Source organism: Dipodomys ordii, unplaced genomic scaffold (assembly GCF_000151885.1).
Source record: "Dipodomys ordii isolate 6190 unplaced genomic scaffold, Dord_2.0 Scaffold53, whole genome shotgun sequence".
NCBI lineage: Eukaryota > Metazoa > Chordata > Mammalia > Rodentia > Heteromyidae > Dipodomys > Dipodomys ordii.
In genome coordinates, this window is record NW_012267269.1 from 2985516 (window position 1) to 3006714 (window position 21199).

General features: G+C 36.4%; 1 protein-coding gene across 2 annotated transcripts in view; it reads right to left on the reverse strand.

The window, feature by feature from the left end:
• Positions 1-21199, reverse strand: part of Bnc2 (basonuclin 2) — a 426707-nt gene that overhangs the window by 290106 nt on the left and 115402 nt on the right. The window contains exons 2-3 of one of the 2 annotated variants that reach the window (XM_013020751.1): positions 14188-14313; positions 5751-5951 (exon numbers count right to left, since the gene is read on the reverse strand). In XM_013020751.1, the coding sequence (XP_012876205.1) occupies positions 5751-5951; positions 14188-14313 (327 nt within the window). The remainder of the gene's footprint in view (positions 1-5750; positions 5952-14187; positions 14314-21199) is intronic. The other variant, XM_013020752.1, reaches the window with a different exon arrangement.

The window sequence follows — 21199 nt, forward strand, 5'->3', positions numbered from 1 at the left end:
AGTGAGTGTATCATGCATATAAGGTAGAGTGGAAGAAGCATTAGGATTTTGTTTTTCATTGAAGTGATGACGCCAGCTCACTATCTGTAACGGACTGTTCCTTTGGAATCAGCTCCCTGTGTCACAATGACCTGGCAAAACTTGAATGCTTTCACTATCATTGGAGTCCTTGCAATCCTGCCTTGCTGTGACCCATTCACTTCTGCCCCAACTTCTCAGAGATGCCTTACTCAGCATCTAATTAGTTAGGGAGGATTTGCCTCGGCTCTTAACCCTGACATAGGAGTGGGAGGCTAGGCTGCTGTGGAAGCCCAAATCTGTCCTGCTGCTGCATTAATCAATTTACATAAAGCTATGCATGAATAATTGGATTTATCAGTGATGTGAAGATACATTTATATATATTTATAATTATTTTTAAATGCCTACAATTATAGATAAGATATCTATACCTTTAGAAACTGAGTTCTCAATTGTGGTTACTTGACTCACTTTAGCAAAGAGCTTTCAAAATTCTGTAAACACAAGGGACCTGTTTGAAGATGACACAAAGGTGAGAAAATTAAATAATTTCAAAATGACCACCTACTATGTTCAAATTTGGTAAAATGCACCATGTTGAAACTAAATTTGCAATTTCTGGATAGGTTTTCAATACTGTACATACATCCAAGAACATATGAATTCATACTTTTTCATTTTAACATGTACATGGAATACTATATGCATATTACCTATTACTTTCCTATTAAATCACAAATTAAGCAGTATCTGTTAAATGAAAGCTGTGTGCTAGCCATATACTTGTAAATTAGAAGCTGAAACATAAGCACCTGACTCTATACTACAATTTATATTTTAACAATTACCCAAATATTCCTATTTCAATGTTATGATATCAGAATGGACATTGAGAATTATATTGCAAGCTATGTCTATTGTTAAGATTTCAAAATACAATGTATTATCACTTGGACAAAAAACTAAGTCTGGGGAAGTAGCCTAATATTCAACAGGCTAAAATTACATGCCTGCTAATACAAATATTTACCTAAGAATCAAGAGCCCAAGTTTGGTCAATTTAATCCTTCTCTTTTTAGTCAAATATACCAAATATAAGGAGGAAGAAAGTTTTTTTTTAAAAAAGGGGGACGAGGAGAGGAAAATGTACAGAAGGACACCTAGAGATGGTTGATGCTTGGCAATGAAAGTCATTTTCAAAGACCATTAACTATCCTCTGCTTTACTTGGGCTCTGATTAAAAAAGAAAATTCACCCTATGTTAAAAGGGGATGTCTATTTTTGTGGGATAAAGCTTTGCAGGAAAATGTATTGTACAAACGAGCTGTACAGAATCAAATCACAATTAGACATCTGATTTAAAAGAAATTCTGTATACATGGCTTTTAAATTGTTAATAAATATTCAAATGAATAAATATTCAAGAAGTCAGACAAAATCATCATTTTCAGTTGAAAATATAGATCTCACAAACTGAGACTGTGCCTTTCTTTATGAATTGAAAGAACTAAAAGACTATTAGAAGAAATATTCATCTGAGTGTTTTAGAAGTCTTTTAAATGGATTACAATAACATATTTCTTACATTTTATTTATCATTTCTCTGAATAGTACTAGATTTTATATTAATAAGAAAGTTTATACTCTTGTCCTATCTCTGGTGAGCAGATGCTCTAGTATTAATGTAAATCACTAGTTTAATTTTTAGTTTCCTGGTTTGCCCCTCACCTATCTAGGAAATGATTTCTCTGGTGATAACTAACACATCATGCTAATGAGCGAATCTAATGCACAATAGAAAAATGTCACTACTAATAATATTTGTATGAAGTTAAATAAAGCAACTGTAAGAGAATGTCAGACAGTTGTTCTTTAATAAGACACAGTTTCACAATGAAATTATGTTGTTAATTTTGTTACATCATTGGGTGAATCCTAAATTACTACATAATGATACTCAGTCATTTATAATTCTAACTTAGTATTTCACTCAGTCTGAAAGAGACCTTATTAAGGGATCTGCATTTTATTTGAAACATGCTATACATCTTACCAATAATAAAAGATAAATGCCTGTAGTAATATGTGAAATGTACCTGTACAGTTTCATTTCTGGAAAGATTTTAAAGTAGATAAGACTATACCATCCCTCGAGGTAGCTGTAAGAATTTGATCCGGTAGCCTCTCAAATATAAAAAACAGGTACAAAAATAGAAAACCTACCTTTTAAAAGTCTAATTTTTTTAACTTGAAAAACAGACCTTATTTTTGCTTTTAACAATATTGAGCCTAAAATAAGGTTGTGTCTGGGCTATAGGATGAGCAGAAAAGAGGGAAAGGTTTTCGGTCATTCTTGAGATCACTGATCAAACTGGCCCCAGAACTTCCTTCACAGAAGTCAATTGTTAAGCTTTTCATGATCCTTTTTGAGAAAAATAATACTTTAATGTGGAAGGAAACAAATGTTAAGTAGAGAGGAAAATAACGTCAAATAGTTGTATCCTCAAACTTTTAGAGGAACATAATTAATTCTTCCAACTCAAAATTGACTTTGGATTCTGAGCTTTTTTCGATAGTATTAGAACACAAGATTTACATTTAAGGAAATCCAACTTTGCTCAAATGAAATAAAAGAAAAAAGATTTTTATCTCCCACTTCCTAGTTTACCATAGAAGACATAAGACTAGATTATTAAATTTTAGAATTCACAACAAATTCCCCACCAAGAATTTTTCTGTTTACTGCTAGTAAACTCTCTAGGATTGAGTCCTTAAACATTTTATAGTAGCTCTACTAATCAGTCTTTTCTAATGTTTAAAGAAATGATCATAGAATTACTAATATTTATACTATTAAATAAAAATTTGGAAAAAATGTGCCCAATAAATTCCATTCATTTCATAAGCTAAATGCATTTTTACTTACAAATTAAAATATCCATCTAGAAAAATGTCTTTGCCTTAGAAATGAGACACACAGAATTCTGCATGCTTGATTAAACTTAACAAACTTTTACATTTAAAAAGCTGTCTCAATATGGGTATTGAACCTAATAATTGTCAAAATTAATGACTGAGAGATCATTTTGAGGCATCTTTCTCACAACACTTTCTCTCACCCTCACTCTCTGTCTCAACAGCATTGATAATAATTTGTAAGGAAAACAAAAATATTAAACATGTATACTATATAGGCTTAGAGTTAAACACAGTTTGAATTTATGTTTACACAATATTTATACAAACTATTGAAGGAAAACACATACACATACAAACTCACTCTCTTTTATGTGCTTTCCAAAAATGCACAGAAGGTAAATATTTAGTAACTATGAGAGGAAAACAAGGATTGTTAACTACATCAAAAACCCTCCAAAAAGAAACCACATTAATAATATACTTCAATCACAATACTTCTTTAAATTTTGGTTTCTCTCCCTTTTTTGTAGTATCATACTTAGTAAATAGTATAATTAATATTATGTAGTTTTATAGGGGATCCTTAGCACAAATTACTTCGCAATATAAAGTTACTGATTAAACATTCATTCATACAGGTACACACAAAATACATCTTTATTCCTCCACAGTAGAACAGGATGTTTCTAAGACATTGTGTTAGCTTAGTTGTACAAGTTTTTCTATGAGAAATCTAAAATCATTTTTTAAATTCAGACCCATCATTTATATAATTTAGTTTTTATTTTTTTTAGCTAAAATGCTTTCCATGACTTAAAGACGCCTTACATTCAAATCTACTTGGAAATGGGCTAGTGCCAAAGAAGCAATCTAACACCATCTATGTGGTTCAATAGCCATTTATCAATTGATCATTATCTCTATCTGGTTTTATTAACTCTTTTCTAGCTAGAGGGAGACCTAAACCAATCTTCTCTCCCAATACACACACACACACACACACACACACACACACACACACACACACAGGATCTCCACAAACTCAAGGTAAACCTTAAGGTGACACCTAATTTTAAAAGTGTAGCACCAAGTTATTTGGTTCTAAGGTTAGTGAAAACATACTCTGTGTTCCAACCACAAGAGAGCCACCCAGGCAGGGATGTGATGCATAAAAATATCGCCCAAAGCATTCTGCAATGACAAGGGGCATTTCTGTAAGGAAATGAACTTTTCACTTGCAAGAATGGAAATTGTAGGTAAAGAGAGTTGCTTATTGGGTGTATGTTGATTGCATTTAAATCCCAGCTTACTGTATCAGCAGTAATCAGGGTCCCTCTACAGGATGTCAACATACACCTTATTCAGATACATTTACCCCAGCTAGAACTGTGTGGTTAAACTGTTTGCCAGCTAAATGCTACAAAACCCTGACTGTATGCACTATCTTTGGCAAATATATTTTTAAACTTATGGCCGTCCATAGCCTGGCAAATCGTTTCTTTCCTTCATTATCAACAATTTAAAATAATTTGGCTCAAAGTATGTAATATCTGTTACCTTCTACATACAAAGAAAAACATTTAAGCACTTGCAGCGATTTTTAAAAAAAAATAAGTGGAACGGTATCAATTTCTTAGCCATCAGCATCTACTTAAAATCAAGTGTATTTGTCAGGGCTGCGTGGATGATAAACTCTTGCTTTGTGTGGGTTTGGTGCAGGCTTTTTGAAAAGCAAGACTTGTCTAGGAGGGAGGCACCGGGGGAACTTCCCTCCCTTACTTGAGCACAGTCCAAGACAAAAGTTTCTGGGTTGTTTCCCCTTCGCTTCCTCTTACCCTCGCTCCCCCGCGGAGCCGCAGAGCCAGCAATTGTGCAAGAGGAGCCGGGAGCGCAGGGTGCGTATCAAGGAGCGCATGGTACAAGCTGCTGGCCTGGTGATTAATTATCAGTTCCCGCTGGCCTCACTCTCACATGTCGGCTCTCAGGCAGAGCTGCACGCCGAGCTGCCTTCAGCCCAGCCTGGATAGAGGAGCGGCCCTGTAGGACACCGCGGCTGTGCCGGAGTGTGAGTGCGCTGGCGGGCGGGCTGGCGGGCGGGCAGCGGCGGGCGGTCCGGTAAGCAGCCGGGTCCGGAGATGCGCAGCGCGGCGTGGCGCTGCACAGTGCGGAGAGCGCTGGGGCGCTGGGCCAGGCAGGGCCGAGCTGGCCACAGAGCCTGGACTGCGCCGTGCCGCCCCATTCGCCCGCCACGCGCTCCATCTCCTCCGCGACCCTCCGCGGTGACCAGGACGCGCCGGCAAAGAAGCCTACACAGCCTCCTCTTTTCCCCATCTGGTCTTGAAACCAAGCAGTTTCCAGCCACAAGAAGTCAGTCGGGCTGCAGAAGGACACCCAGATTTTATGACTTTGGTTGCTGAACCTTCTTCCGAGACAACAGACACTTTGATTAAGTGCTTTATAAAGAGATAAAGATGTATTCTCTGGGTAATGACTTTCTTTTTTTTAACAGAAAACAAAAGAAACAAAATTAAGTCTTCGCATGATCCAGGCTACGAAACTTTGCAACAAATACCTTTGCCTTCCTCTTACTTAAGTATCCTTTCCCCCTTGTTCTTCTTAGGAGCCCTTAGGGGAACCATGAAGTAACCCTACGCATTCCAGAAACACAGTTATAACAAAAATCGAGCCAAACTGTGAAATGACCACATTAGGAAAAAAAATTAGAAAGCAAAATACGAGAAACAAAAGTACACATAACAATTCGAGGTTTCTTTTTTCAGGAAAAAAAAAAAAGAAAGAAAGAAACTTACCTGTTGGGACATTCTGAATAAGAGGTTAGTATCAGCGTTTTGCCATGTCCCCATGAACCCTGGTTCAGCCGTAGTCGTTCTGGTTCCGAACTGCATGGAGTTGTCAGTACACGAGTCTCTTAAAGTCAAGTCTCTTGCCCTCTTTGGCTCTCTGTCTCTCTGTGTCTCTCTTTCTCTCACATCCACTTCTGCCTCTTCTGACTGAAAAGTGAAGGTGGATTTTTGAGCCTCTTGGCAGCCAGTAGCAGGAGTGTAGTGTAGTTAAGAAGCTGGCTGAACTGTGCATTTCATTTGGGAAGGGAAGAGATTTGGGGGAAGGAGGGGGGGTCAGAGCTTCCTTTGCACCTTCTGCACAGATATCCCTATCATTTATGCATAGATTGTGACTCCCCAAGCTTGCCTTTGCTCAGTTTAACAGCTGCCTGTCAGGTGTGCAGGCAGCACTGGAGACCCAACCATCAGCTTCAAACCCTCACCACTGCATGTCATTGGATAGCAGAGCTAAGAGTCAACTGCACTGTTCCACTGTCAGGCACCAAATGACACCCTGCGCTAACCCCTCTCCAGATACAGACAGAAAGACACTTATGCACACTTCAAATAGTGCAACAATCACCAGAGTCCATAGAGCAAGGGGAAGCTAGTGTCCTTCCTTCCCTGGAAATGTGTCCCAACCAGAGCGTATAGTATGCAATATCTGACTCCAGCTTTTAATGTTTATAAAACTGTAACATTTAATTTTAAAAAACTGTGCCGGAAGAAAACAAAATATTCAGCTGGAAGAGAATGTAAAGTTGGTTCAGTTGTCTAAATGTTAGCTGCTAAAAGTCATATAGCATGTGCTGGACTATTTATAACCACACATAAACTCACAGAAAAAAAACAATATACATAGACTTGACCTAGCAGTTGAACATAGAAGATGTACAATAAACATTTGCAAAATAAATATATACTACTTAATATCTAGTACCTCAGGCCATTAATTACTGAACTAGAGGTTAAGTAATGATAAACTGAATAGCAAAGGGGGGAAAAGACCTTTTAAAGCTCAATAGAACAACATCCTTTGTTAAAGTTCTTAGATAAAACATCTACAATATCCTTTCAGGTCATAAAAAAGAAAAAGATGAAGAAAAATGCCTATCCTATTTCAGTCAAAAATAAATACATAAGCACCATTTTTTCATTTAAGATCTCTATAGAAAATTCTACAACATTCTTCTGTTTGATGAAATACGGCCTTAATAGCAGGTGATATTTTTAATTAAACCAGGTTAAAAACAAAGCATCTATTTATTAGATAGTATTTATCTACCTTATTTATGGCAAAGCAGAACTGAACAAAATGCACTGTACATAAACACTGAAACTTCAAAAGGGAAAGCTAAATTCATGCCATCTCATAAAAGTAGTCAGCAGGAAAAAGCCATCCTTCCTAAACTTAAAATGTAAGATACATTAATCTTCAACCACCTACAAATATTGAGGACAAATGTACCACTCTCCTTACTCCTTCTTAACTAAAGAATAACAATAAACCTTACTCTCAGAAACAACAAAAGAAACAGAAAAGAGCTTCAATGGCAGCTCTGTGTCATTAGTGGACAATGAGAAAAGATGAGAAAACGTACACTATGTTGACACAAATGTGCCTTCCCCTCTAGAACCGACATCTCCTGAAAGCTTTTCTGTTAAACTTCCCTCTAGTTCACCACCATTAAGCACAAAAAAGTCTCAAAAGAAGCAAATTCAATATCTAAGAGGAAACAAACAAGAACCCAAAGAATTGTTGCCTTAAAATATATTAAGTCCACCTGTGGTCAATAAAAATATTCTTGGGGGGGGGAGGGCAGGAAAAGCCCCTATGAGTCAATTGTCAACTGTGACTGTACCTTTACTGCTAGCTATTACCCACTTAAACTCCCTCTAAAATTTGCTAGCCTCTTGATTTCTGAAGTGGCACTCAGTGCCTCAGTCAAGCTGCCTGCTCAGCTCCTGACCTTCCCACTAATGGCTGTTATTTGTGGGAGGCTTAAGGACACTGTCAATAGCAAGCTTCCTCCTAGCTCCACTCAAGCTCTGTTGTATCCCTTTTGCCTGCGTATTCTCTCGCCCCCCTTCTTTCCCCACCTTTCTCCCTCTTCTCTTTTACTCCCTCTTCCGCTTTTTACACACACACACACACACACACACACACACACACTGCTCCCCCCCTTTTTTTCTTTCAGTCCTACAGTCCTCTCTTCTTTCCCAGGTATCCTACCCTCTCTCCTCAACACACACACTAACAATACAAAAATCAACTGGCATGCAGCAGCAAGCACCTGCAGTAATAGACTCTTTTATTAAAACTGTTATTCTGCAAGACTTGAAATTCCCTGTGGACCGGGCCATGTCAAAGCCGATATAATTAACTAGAGGCTCAGCAACGGATCAATTACCAGACAAGCAAGTGATAGTGAAATCAATGAAAGATCATCAGCCACATTATCAGTGTTGCAACTCATTAGGGCAAAACTGAGAAATGTGCTCAAAGCGAGCCCAAGCAAGGTGGCATTACAAAACAAAGGGCTAATTTGGAGACCCTGCTGTGAACAATCTGTAACAGAATTAGCCTTTTTCCCCCTAAACTGCACAGCTCCATAACTAAATGTGACAGACTGAGAGAAGCAGTTTATTAAGACACCAACCCCAAGTTTATTTAGTTCATAAACTCTCTCCTAGAAAATCAATACAGTCTGTACAGGGTTATTAGGCTGACTAGCTAATACATCCAAATCTGGTCTGCCCAGCCAGCAGTCTTCTGACAAAATGCTACCCAGAATAGGCAAACTGAGTTCTCAGATAGCAAGGTCTAGCCTAACAGGTCTACAATGCAACTATTACCTAGATTTTATTGCCACAGCCACACCTTAAAAATATGAGTTAAAAATTTCTCACAACAAATACACCATAGTGCACCTGATAAGCGGATTTGGTCAAACAAAATCTTAGCTAGTCCCTTAACAATATTTTACAGGAAAGACAAGCTTTGTTACAATAAGAAATATCTCAAAGTATTACATACTATGCTTTGCAGATTTTAAGTTCCTGACTCATCTTTAATAACTTTTAAATGCAAATTTGTATATTCCAAAAATATACACAAACTGAATTTGACACTCACTTCCATGTAGACTGTGAAGTATGGAATCCCAGAACATAGGATAATTCTCTAATAAGCAAGAGACTTGTATTAAGGACATAAATCTCCCCTTCAAAAAACTATAAGGCCTTCCTTTTGAGAGTTTTCCCTTTGTCTCTATATGGATTTTGAAATAACTCTAGAAAAATCTGTAATAAAGTTATTTAAAACTAAGACGACTAGGATGAACATCACGTTCGCAGTAATTGCTTTTCCTCACATTTCCTGATATGAGAGAAGGACCATGTAAATTAAGGAGCAACCAACTGGGTCTGATGGCATCCCAGTTTTTTTAAGACATTATAGGAATGTAAAAAAATACCTCCCAACCATTGCAACACACAGCCAAAACACAAAGTAAGAATCTCAAATGCATTTTACAATGGCAAGATAGATTGGAGGACTGAAGGGGACAAACAGTAACAGCTTTTGGAAATGATTTCTGATGTTTATGTTTTCATGTTTAAAATGTTCCAAGAAAAGGATTGCACTACTTAAAATGACTTCACTACAATGTACTGGATTTAAGACACTAAATACTAAACTTTAAAAAGAAAAACACTTTTATTTTAACAAGACTTTAATAAAATCCAACTTATAAGACCACTGTAATTAGAACATTTTTTTCCTGCAATTTTTGAGCTGCACCTATCTTAATGTTAATGTTATGCGTTCAGCCATCTTAAAAAGTCAGATGTACACATTATAAACCTGCACTGTATGTTAACGTTTTAGATAGTAATTAAAAGTTGTAATTACAGAAAACTTTTACTTTTTAAACCATTTTTGCATATAACTATAACTACACACTGCGTGTACCCTCAATGAGATCCAATTAGTTACAAAGAATTTGCATTTCAGTTAGTGTGGGATAACAAGACTATAGGGAGGCAGTGCAATTCCACCAACAGAGTAAGAAAGTATGTTCTTTCTTGTTAGCTCAATAAGCAATAATTCCCACAACTGACTGCTTAAAGTGTTACTTACTCTTTTCAACAATTTGATATAGAGGTGGGTTTGAGTTCTATCCTGCTATTTTCTAAAAATATTAAAACAAACTCACATAATGAAACAAAAATTGGCCACAGTGCCAGAAGAAGGGAATGAAAGAATTCTGCTTTGCTTATGTTTTATGGGATGTTTGTTTTTTCACAGGAGAAAATTTTGCATATCTTTTTTTAATACTTCATTTCTTTACAAACTCATTACTATTGTAAAATAAGTTCTGGACCTAGGAGTGGAAAAGCTTCCCTGAGATACTGTTACATAAATACACAGGGCTTTGTGGTAGAGGCATACATGTACTATACTGAGAAAGTATGTACTTGAAGGTTTTAGACTTTTTTTCTGTGTTTCTAGCACTATAAATCCTGAGCAAATATAAAATACGTGTATAGTTTGTATACATAATTAAAGAAGCATCTCTAGGACTCTGCTGGTTTACAGAACAATACCTGTAATTCCCTGGGTTCAGTTCAGCAGCTGTTAACAGATTCTGTAATCTGTAATGACAGTAAACTGGCCTTTGCTCTTCTTTTATTCACTATTCATTTTCACGGCTTGGTTAAGTACAGAGCTGGGTTAAAGATCAGTGGTTTTTCATGTGACATACACTGGTATTCATTTAATGGCTTGTCAAGACAAAACTGTCCCTGTTCTTGCCAAAATAATAAAAATGACGCTCCACACCGCATGACAATCAGCACTTCCGTATGGTGAAACAACTCAAGCTTTTGTAACTCACTTATTTTACAGAAAAAAAAAAATGTTGAATGGCTATCCAGTCTTAAATGTTAAATCAGACTATCTAGTCTTATATGTTGAATCAGGAAAATTTCAATAATGTTTTTCCTACTCTGAGCAACATATAAACTAGTTTCTAATCTAGACAAACTTTACAATATGAAAATAATGTTGAAGCTCAAATTCCTAATGCATTAAGGTATATAACTTAATATATAGAAATTATGCAGAAGCAGGAGACTAGAACCAGTCACAGAGGTGGGGCAAGAAATTGAGGAAATGTCATTTTTCTTGAGAACTAAGTATAGGACTTGCTTTGCAACATCTGTTGGGCTGTATGAAATGTTAACAGATGTCTTAAGTTTAAAAAAAAGAATTAATAAAGGAAACCTCCTCTGAACAGATAATCCATCCCAAATTTCCATATTCCTCAGGAAAATAAGTTGAGAGCTGACTTTTTCCCTTGTGCAAACTACCATCCCCACATTATTGTATAAAGTTTCACTGTCTATGTGAACTTAAGGGGAAAAATGATTGAATCACTATAAAAATAGAAAAAGTAAAACTAACAATAATTTAAAATTCAGAGGTTCCCTTTGTGACTAATTATATCATAATCTAACCTGCTTGTTTTTCCTTAACTCACAAATATAATTTGATGAGAGGACAGTAAGACATTCATCTCTCTTAAAAATCACACACACAACACACACAGATTATTCTACTATTCCTGCATGTTTTGCGGGAAAGGAATAAAGAGAGATTAAAAAGTAGTTTTAAGTTATAGTTCTGATAAGAATTATCATCTTTACTCATGAAGGTAGTAATCTTCACATTTAAGATTCACTTAACATTTATATCTACATCCTTGCTTCCCAATTGGATCCTTATTTCTTTCCATTACTATCTTTGTTAGGGACAAACTCTCATCTTTTAATAGGCAAATGTTCCCAAACAATCACATCTCATGATTGTGAAAACTTCTGGAGTGCAAGTTGGAACTCTCTACTCAAATTTTAAGGAAATTGGAAAACTTAACTTACTTATTTAACAACTTCTTCTTTGTGTTTCAATTTACTAGATGATCTAAACCTAAATGATGCAAATATGACTCAGATTTTTAAAAATGATGCATGCATGCCACTATTGAACCTACCACCTTCACGTGTAGATGTACTAAACTTTGAACCTATATTTTACTATAAAGCCTTCCTCTTTGTCTACATTTCCTGAAAACATAGGACATGAATTTGGGTTAGCAGTTCATGCATTGACTAATTCAAAATGCATTTAAGAATCTTCATGGGACCAAAGAAGGAAAGAAAAAAATGTGCTGTCATCTAAGACTGCCAGTCTCAATCACAGGCCTTTCTCTCCTCTATGAGACTTAGAATTGCACATGTTTCTATTTACAACGACTTGTCAGCTATCTCTGGCAGCCTGTGTTGGGCATTTCAACATATAGAAGCCTCCGCCAGAAGAACTCAAAGAGTGCAGAGGACAAGATCACGGTCCAAATTGTAAATAAGATATACATACATGCCATCAGTTTTTAGTCAGTTTTCTTCCAAACTATTTGGAGCCTAAATAGTTACAGGAACAACCCATCAGTATAAATAACAATAACTATTCTACAAAAAATAATATTAGAGACTAGCACCAAGTGAGAAGCACAATATACTAAAAACATCATTTTATGTGACCAACAGAGTAATACACACAAGCCCGGAAATTTAAGAGTTAGATAGGGCACAGTATTGAATCAGTGGCGGAGACCTCCCCCAGAAGTAAATATTACCTAAAACTTTACTTTTCTATAGCAAAAGGAAAAACTGCTTCAAATGACACTTGTCTCTACACAAGCTAGAATAATCAGTGTGATGCACCATCTGCTGACAGCCTAATAAGGGGCTCAGTTTCATAGAAACACTTCAAAGAAATATCCAAATGCCATAATCATTTGATATACTACACAAATAAGAAAATGAAAAGATTTTGGTAGGGTATAGTAGACAAGGTAGTTTACAAACTGTTAGGGAAAGGATGAATGCCTGGGAATAAAGATTCACAGATAGAAAAGCATATGAGATCAGCATGAATCTTGTGTACAAGAGCTCAAACATTCTACCTACCCTGTTTTAGTGTGAAAATAAAAAATGACTTTAATCTTTTCCCAGGTGCAAACAGTGACAATGGCTTCTTTATAACCTATGGTCACTGGTGTGTGTGTGTGTGTGTGTGTGTGTGTGCGCGCGTGTGTGCGTGCGTGCATATGTGCGTGTGTATGTGTGTGTAGAAAACCTAGAAGAAAAGAATCAGTGATGTCTCTCCTTAAATGAATATGAGAAAAACAGGCAGGGGTGTGGAGATGCACTGGGGAATTACTTTCATGTGGCCACGAAAGTTGTAGGATTGTAAAGATAATATTAATTTTTTATTTAGTCCCTTCTAAAGACTGTGGAATGAGAAGCTGGCAGCCCCAGTAAAAATATCATAATAATAGTTTAGCTTACTGTCAGAAAGGAAGATTGAGATTCAGACACCCAAGGAAATCATGTTGTAGGGCAGTGCTCAATACCTTACACAATTATCTGAAAATGCAACTCTGCCTTTAGAGTTATCACAGGGGGGAAAAAAAGAAAAGCAACACAAAGATAATATTCTCTTATATGCGATTTCAAGCCTAAAAAGTACATAAAAAGAGAAATGAAATGCCAGTATAAAAATTTAAGTCTTTATAAAAAGGCTTTATAAAAAATACATATATACATGTATTTATATATGTCTGATTTAAAGAGAAAAATGTTGAAACAAAGCAAATTTGATTCTACTTGAAGATTGCTTCTAAACTTAAGATATCTAGAAAATGGGAGAAATCCACTGACAATAAGTTAAAAATGGGGACAAATGGCTAAGAGTATTTGAGTAGTCACTACCTCTGGTGCAGAAGAATGGCTGAGAAAGTATGTAAGGGAAGCATGTGATATGTAGGCAATGCTTCTTATCTCTATTTAGCTGGTGATTCTGGATTACATTCACCTTTTCAGAATTCATCAGTCAATATGCTTACAATTTATATGTATGTTACACTCCAGTTCTAAAAGTTTACTACTAAGATGAACAATACTACCAAAAATATTAATAGTAATCACTCAGTCCTCCTACCACATGACAAAAAAAATAAAGATGATAAAGGAAGAAACATGCATAAGGCCCTAGATTTGATCCTCAGCACCAATAAACAAACAAATTAATGGAATGGACAAAAGAATAAAGTTTATCACAAAGGCAACCAAATAAATGTTACTAAAAACTACAGCTTAAAACAATTTCTTCATAGGCAAGAAGCAGTAGGAAGCAATACATATCTGAGTTTCAGAGCATGAGGATGAACATTGAAGATAGTCCAAGAGTAGAAGAAAGAATAATTAGTAGAGAAAGACCTCATCTAGGCTGCCAAAGAATGTGAGCATAGCCAAATGACTTAAATGGAAAAGAATAACATACCTCAAGTTGAGACGGATCAACCCCATAACATGGGACCTTGAAATGTGCTTGCCAGTCTTGTTCACTAAGCCTGCCCTCTGATTTGTAATTAAGCCGATTTGGAGGTGGGGTGGGCACAAAGCGTGCCTGTTGAGAGATTGAGAAAGGAAATTACATATATTCTGCAGACAACATGACTTAGAAGCACCAAATACATCAAAACACATTTTTAAGTGCAAATATGACATACTTCTCTGACCACCCAAACACTTTTTTTAAAACAGAGTTAATAATTCCTGAGGCTGACAGCAACTAATAGTTAAATAAATAAACCCCAGAGAAAATAGAAGTAACAAAGTGGGAATAACTGAATCATTTACTGATTGAAAATGGATATGGTAATACTTATGCCCTAATTAACTCAATTTCTTTTTCTTTTCTTTTCTCTCCCCTGACCCCCAACACTGGGTTTGAGTCATGGACCTCATGCATGCTAGCCAAGCAGTTTATCATCCAGCAATACCTCTAGCCCATTCAAGTTCTTTTTTTTTTTTTTGGTTGTGTTGGGTGGGGGAGGGTGTTGTAATATTTGAACACAGGCCTCACACATGCCAAACACATGCTTTACATGTGCTATACCCCCAGCTGTTTGTGCAACTTATTTCCTTTTCTTCCAATTATTATAGTCACCTTAAAAATTAAACATTTTTACTCAATATTACAAAATGTTTTTGCCAAGTATAAAAAGATATGTGGAACACAAAAATTAAGATACAGTCCCTGATCATAAGAAATTTATATTCTAATATAGAGAAGCTTAGCACTGCACACACACGCACACAGACACATACACACCTATGAAAACATAACATGAACGACATGGAGTGACTTGTACCTGGACTCCCCGCACTTGAGAAGCTAAAGCACAAGGATCATAAGTTTGAGGCCAGGTTGGGCTACAATAGTGTGATATTATCTCTAATTAAAATTTTAAATGGAAACACATAAGTTGAGGGTATGAACAGGGGTGGAAAAGATGGGAGAGAAACTGTTTTGTTGAACTTTGTACACTACTTAATGATAATAATAAAAATAAATAAACTTAACAAATGTGATAAGAGTAACAGTAGAATTCTATATGACTTAAAAAAATTCCTTCTAGCTTGGTAATAGGAAACTTCTTTGCAGAATTAACATTTGTTCTGGGCACAGAAGAACTGTTAATATTCCTAGAAAAGTGATCCAGTTTGACTATAAAATAGTATGTTATATGTAGAGTAATAATAAAATGAAAGGATGCATGGTCAATAGTAATTATTATAATGTCAAGGATCTCATAGTTCATTGGAAAGAGTTGGAGTTTTTCCTTTTACTCACTAGCAGTCAAAAGTTGAAGAGATTCTCATGATTATTTTTTATTCTCTAAAATGTTCCACAATAAAAAAATGTAAAAAACGAAATGTACTCATTACCTTGCTCATGTAATTGTAACCCCTCTGTAAGGTGCTTTCACAAAAAAAATTTTTTTAAAGACAAAAAAATGATTTATCTGTCACGCTATGACAGACTGAAGTGTGAAAACAAAGATGTGAAGAAATCAATTAAGAAACTCCTATAAAAACTAAGTATCATGACTACTGGCAAATGGGCTGGCTAAAAAAAACAAGACACAAAGATACTCTGAGAATAAAATTAAGGAAACAGTAGTACTAGTAGGATGTAGATAACAAGTGAGAAGAGTGAATGTGACACTAGATCTCTGACAGAGCAACAAAAAATAGCACAATCAACAGAAATAAAAACAAGTTTGGGGATTATACAACAAGCTTACTTTGGAGTAACTGTAGATCATGCAGCTAATTAGGTAATTAGAAATGCTCAGAAAACAGATCAATACTGGAGTTATCAGATTTTTATCCATCTGTACAGATATGACTTAAGAGGTGAGAAAACATGGCCAAAGTGAACACCTTAGAGAAAACAACTATGGTACTGAGAGACAGACAGGAGACATCTGTGGTGTTAAGAGGCCGACTGTCTAATGTTCTGAATGACAAGACAGATTTTACAAGAGGTAGGATGGCTGAGAGTTTAAAATGTTCTAATATATAATATTATAATTGGCATGTAATAAAGTGTAGTGGTAGTAGAGTACATACAATAAGAACAAACAAAAATTCACGGAGATGATAAACACCAAACTCAAACAATGCTTGAGAAATAATAGGGGACTTGGCAGAGGCTGGTACAATATAATTTGAGAAGTAACACAGTATAGTTCAGATGTGTTTGGATAGCAGTAATTCTTAAGTTTAGGTAAATAGGTATTCAGGAGAGAGACGGACAGACAGAGAGGGAGAGAGGGAGAGAGAGAGAAATGGAGAAAGAGACCTATAAAATAGGTCATCCTATAAAATAGGATGACCTATTTTATAATGAATTTTGGGTGAGAATTGTCTTGGTAGATAGATGGATATATAGAATCTATATTACACAAGAACTAAGACAAAAGGGAGGGGGAAAAAGGTGAATACTTTTGAGAAATTCCATAAAGAGAACAAGGAATGTGCTGTAAAAAGTTAGCAGGGCCTAGAAAAAATTTTAAGTGAGTTGACAGTTTGTTTCTCCCTACAAGAGAAAAAAGAAAAAAGGAGGAAAAACATACTCTATCATAAGCAAAGGGGATGAAATCAGCAGAGAAAAAGATATTGAAGATGTAAGCCAGAGGGAAAATGGTATAAAAGGGTCCTAAGAGAGACTATGATCATGAACACAAATGAAAAGTGGCCCTAAAGGGAGAAAAGGTTATTTTTTTTCCTTCACAAAACAAAGAGAGAGATTAGAAAAAGCTGTGGGTTAAAAAATACACATATTAAGAGTGCTTACGTAAGAAAGCCAGGTTAACTTCCCACCTCTCTCACTAAAGTATTCTCTGGTTAAAAATGGATCAAGTTTACTATCCTTGGTAACTTAGGGCCTAACAAATGCTTACCACCTAGTAAGTGCTCAATAAATAACAGCTTTAGAAAAGAGACTATCATTCCAAAAGGTAAAAGATACGGCTACCTTATAAGGAAGATACCATAGAACAAAATCAAAGACTATTACAGAGGAGAAAAAACAACAACAGCACAAGTCCATTTGAACAGGTTTAAATAAAGCTCAGAAACAATGAGGAATGAATAAAAGAAATGGCAAATACCAGAATGGACACAGCATTGGTATCTAAAATCACATAAGAAGTCACAAGCAAGTCAATTAGATTCAATGCATTGTATTTTCAGCGTTTCCAGTTTGGGAACTGGAATACTTAGAACCAGCAAAGAGTTCTTAATGCACTTGCTGCAAAACATATACCCTAAAAGGCAATGATACATTATAAAACCATTGTAATTTATACAACATCTCCATAAGAAAGCATCCTTAGAGGAAAATTTTAACACTGAGAATTGATTTAACATTATCTGATTTTTATTTAATCATACTCCAAATGTAGTGCTTATTAGGCAGATTTTTAAATGCTTGTGAACCATTCCTAAGGAAAATTCCTGAAAACAAAAAAAAGGAAATACTTTATACTATGTCACATATGTGGCTTCAATGAAGAAGTATGAGGAAGAATATCACTTCATTAACAATATGAGACAAACTGAGGAAATTTAAGTTCCTCTTCTTACTGCTGACTCCTTTCTCCAAGAATGTAACTGTAACCAAGTCATACCAGCTCCCTGCCCAGTTTGTGCATGCTGCATTAGTAGAATTCAGTACTTTTATTCCAGAATTCCTCTAGAGAACAGGGAAACGGGGTTTCATCACCTGGTCAACATCAGCAGCTGCCATAGAGTCACGTCAGGGATAGGACATAAACAAAGACATTCATCCACTGCACTGGCAACCACTACAGCTTGCCTTCCTAACAGAGTCCTTCTGTGAGAGCCACTGCCTAAGTGACCTGTCACACTGCTTTATAAAGTAGCATTAATACTGTGGGCCAAAATGAGATTGATCTTTGAGCTCCGTGGTCTAGTGTTGTCAACAGTGCATTATAAAACCAATACTAAATACTTTATAAACAGGTCTCCCTACAGTGTATTAGAAAAACAGTGCATATTTCATGCTCCATAGTTAGGTAGCCACATATCCATCAGACTAATAAATTATTTATTAGGTACTCAAAAGTGCAATAAGAGTCAATAAACTAACTTCAGGATACTTAGAAGCTAGTATTTCACTAGGAAATTGCACCTGAATGAGAAAACTATCTCACTAACTGGGTGGGGGATGTGTGGAAACATACTTTCTCAAATACACTTTTAGAAAGAAGTACACACCTCATAAAGGAGAAGTACAAAAATCCTTGTGTCCCACAAACAGTCCTGCTTACTGAACTTACAAAGAAAGCACCATCTAGCCAGGCGCCGGTGGTTCACACCTGTAATCCTAGTTACTCAGGAAGCTGAGATCTGAGGATCACAGTTCAAAGCTAGCCTGGGCAGAAAAGTCCGTGAGACTCTTATTTTCAATTAACCACTAGAAAACCGGAAGTGGTGCTGTATCTCAAGTGTTAGAGCGCTCGACTTGAGCTGAAGAGTGCAGAGCGCCCAAGCCCAGAGTTCAAGCCCCACGACCAATCAAAAAAAGAAAGAAAGAAAGAAAGCACCATCCAACCCTATACTAATTTCCTTTCTCTTGGGTATAATATCCTCTAATTCCACCAAGAGACAGCATAAAGAAATGAAATTTGGTAGGAATATTTCTAACACACTGACTCAAGCCAGATGACAACTACCACTAATGCTTTATATTCAACGTCTTCAAAGAAAATACAGAATGGCTTGAATGTATAAGCTCTCTGCTACATGCCCAACATGGAATTTTTAATATGCATGAACATAAGGTTTGGAGAATTATTTTTTGTTGCTGTTGCTACTTTTTGTTAAAGCTCCTGAACTTGTGTACAACCTATGAGATAGTCCCTGGTGTCCAGTCCAACATCATCAAGGCATCTTATTCCTCGTTCTACCCCTCTAAAAGAGGACCTTCTGTTCTGGAATGTATTCCAGGCCTTCAAGGACTACTTTCTTCAGCTGGGAGTTATTTCTCAAACTATCAGAGGCGTGGACCTTTGTGTAGTATTGTGGGTGCCATGGTTTCACATGCTGGCCACATTAATACTGGAGAGCAAGCATCTGTAACCCACAGCTGTGTGTGCTCCAGCCCCAAATCACCCGCAAGGCTGATGCCAATGCAAACCACTCTTCCCATCCCACATCGGAACCACACTGGTTTTCTTGAGGAGCCAGGAGCTGAGATACAGTTCTGAAAATGAACATTTGGGGTTCTTTCCATTCACATGATGGGTATGGACTATTGAGAAGAGTACCACCAGAGGGCTGGGCACTTTTCTTCTCCCCTATTCCCCATCAAGTGAATAAAACCAGAAAGAGGTTTATGGTGCCAAAAGGTGTTCTATAAAAACTTCCCAGAGATAGGGGGAACCTAAATGGATAAATATGTAGATTTTTTCATACTGTTTTCATTTTTATCCTAGTATCTTATAGCTTTACCCAGATAGCATAGAGTTTTTAAGTTGGAAAAAAAAAACTTTATACAGTAAGAAAAAAAAGTGGAAATGAAGAAGAAGAAACATGACACGGCCTTGATTTTACATTTCTTTTTCAAAAAGACATCCCCAAATGCTAGAAATCACAAAAGCTAATGTGAAAACAGAAGACAAGATTAGCTTCTCTGTAATACTTTTTCTACTACAAGCACTACTGCTAAGATAATTCTTCATATTAATGAGTTTGGTATGTAGACAAACTATAAAAGATGCAGTCTCTGACCTCAAGTACTTATCTCTGCCTTTTGGGATTTACTCCTCTTGCTAGATTTACTTGTATTCTTCATACCCTAGCCCAAAGGAAGTGATCATCACTCAGGACTTGGACCACTTCCATGGGTGGGGTTTAAATATGGAAACAAGAAAGAACTTTTGCCCTTGGACACAGAGGATACTGGCCCCAAAGCACAGAGTGTCTAGTTTGTGGCAAAGAGAAATAAAAAAATCCCTGTGATATTTTTACCCTGGTCTCATTCACTGAGCTTTATCAAGAAAAAAAAATCTTATAAAGTGTGAAAACACACAGTACTCCAGGACATTATCAAATCAAGCATATGTATGCACAAACCAAGTACTATACATGAATGAACACTGATATCAGACAGCAGTCTCTACCAAGCCTTACATTCACTTAATTGCATAGGTGGAATCTGTGTATGTGTGTGTGTGTGCGTGTGTGTGTGTGTGTGTATAAACTGTGCTCAGTAGTTACACTAAATCTGTAGTATAATTGAAATTATATGTATTTTACTATCTATAGAATTTTTTTAAGTGTGTGTGCTGTTCCTGGGCCTTGAACTCAGGATACTGTTCCTGAGCTTTTTTACTCAAAGCTAGCACTCTACTACTTGAATGAAAATTCCACCTCCAGGTTTTTTTTGGTGCTTAATTGAAGATAAGAGTTTCAAGGACTTTCCTGTCTGGGCTGGCTTCAAACTGTGATCCTCAGATCTCAGTCTCCTGAGTGTATCTAGGAATATGTGTGAGCCACCAGCTCCCAGCATAGAACCTTTTACTATTTACATGACCTTGTCAAGTAGCGTAACCAAAACTCTTCATTGTATACGTAGAAATAGTAGTACTGTTCACAGAATTGTAAAGATTAAACATTTTGATTAGCACAAAAAATTTATCCAAATGCCTAAACAAAAGCACTCAATAAATATGAGTTGCTGCATATATTTGTATGTTAAAACAGATTTCAAACTAAAAGCCCACAGGCTGGGTTTGGCCTCAGATATGTTTTGATTGGCTCCTTAAGTGAAAGTATCTGAGTTTGCATGTGTGTTTAATTAGCAGCCAACAGGTAAATTCAAGAAACTTTAAATTAAAATATGCATTACCTGCTGCTGGGGCAGGTAGTATGGTAGGGACTAGAAAAAGGTGAGGAGTCAGGGAACTAAAGATGTG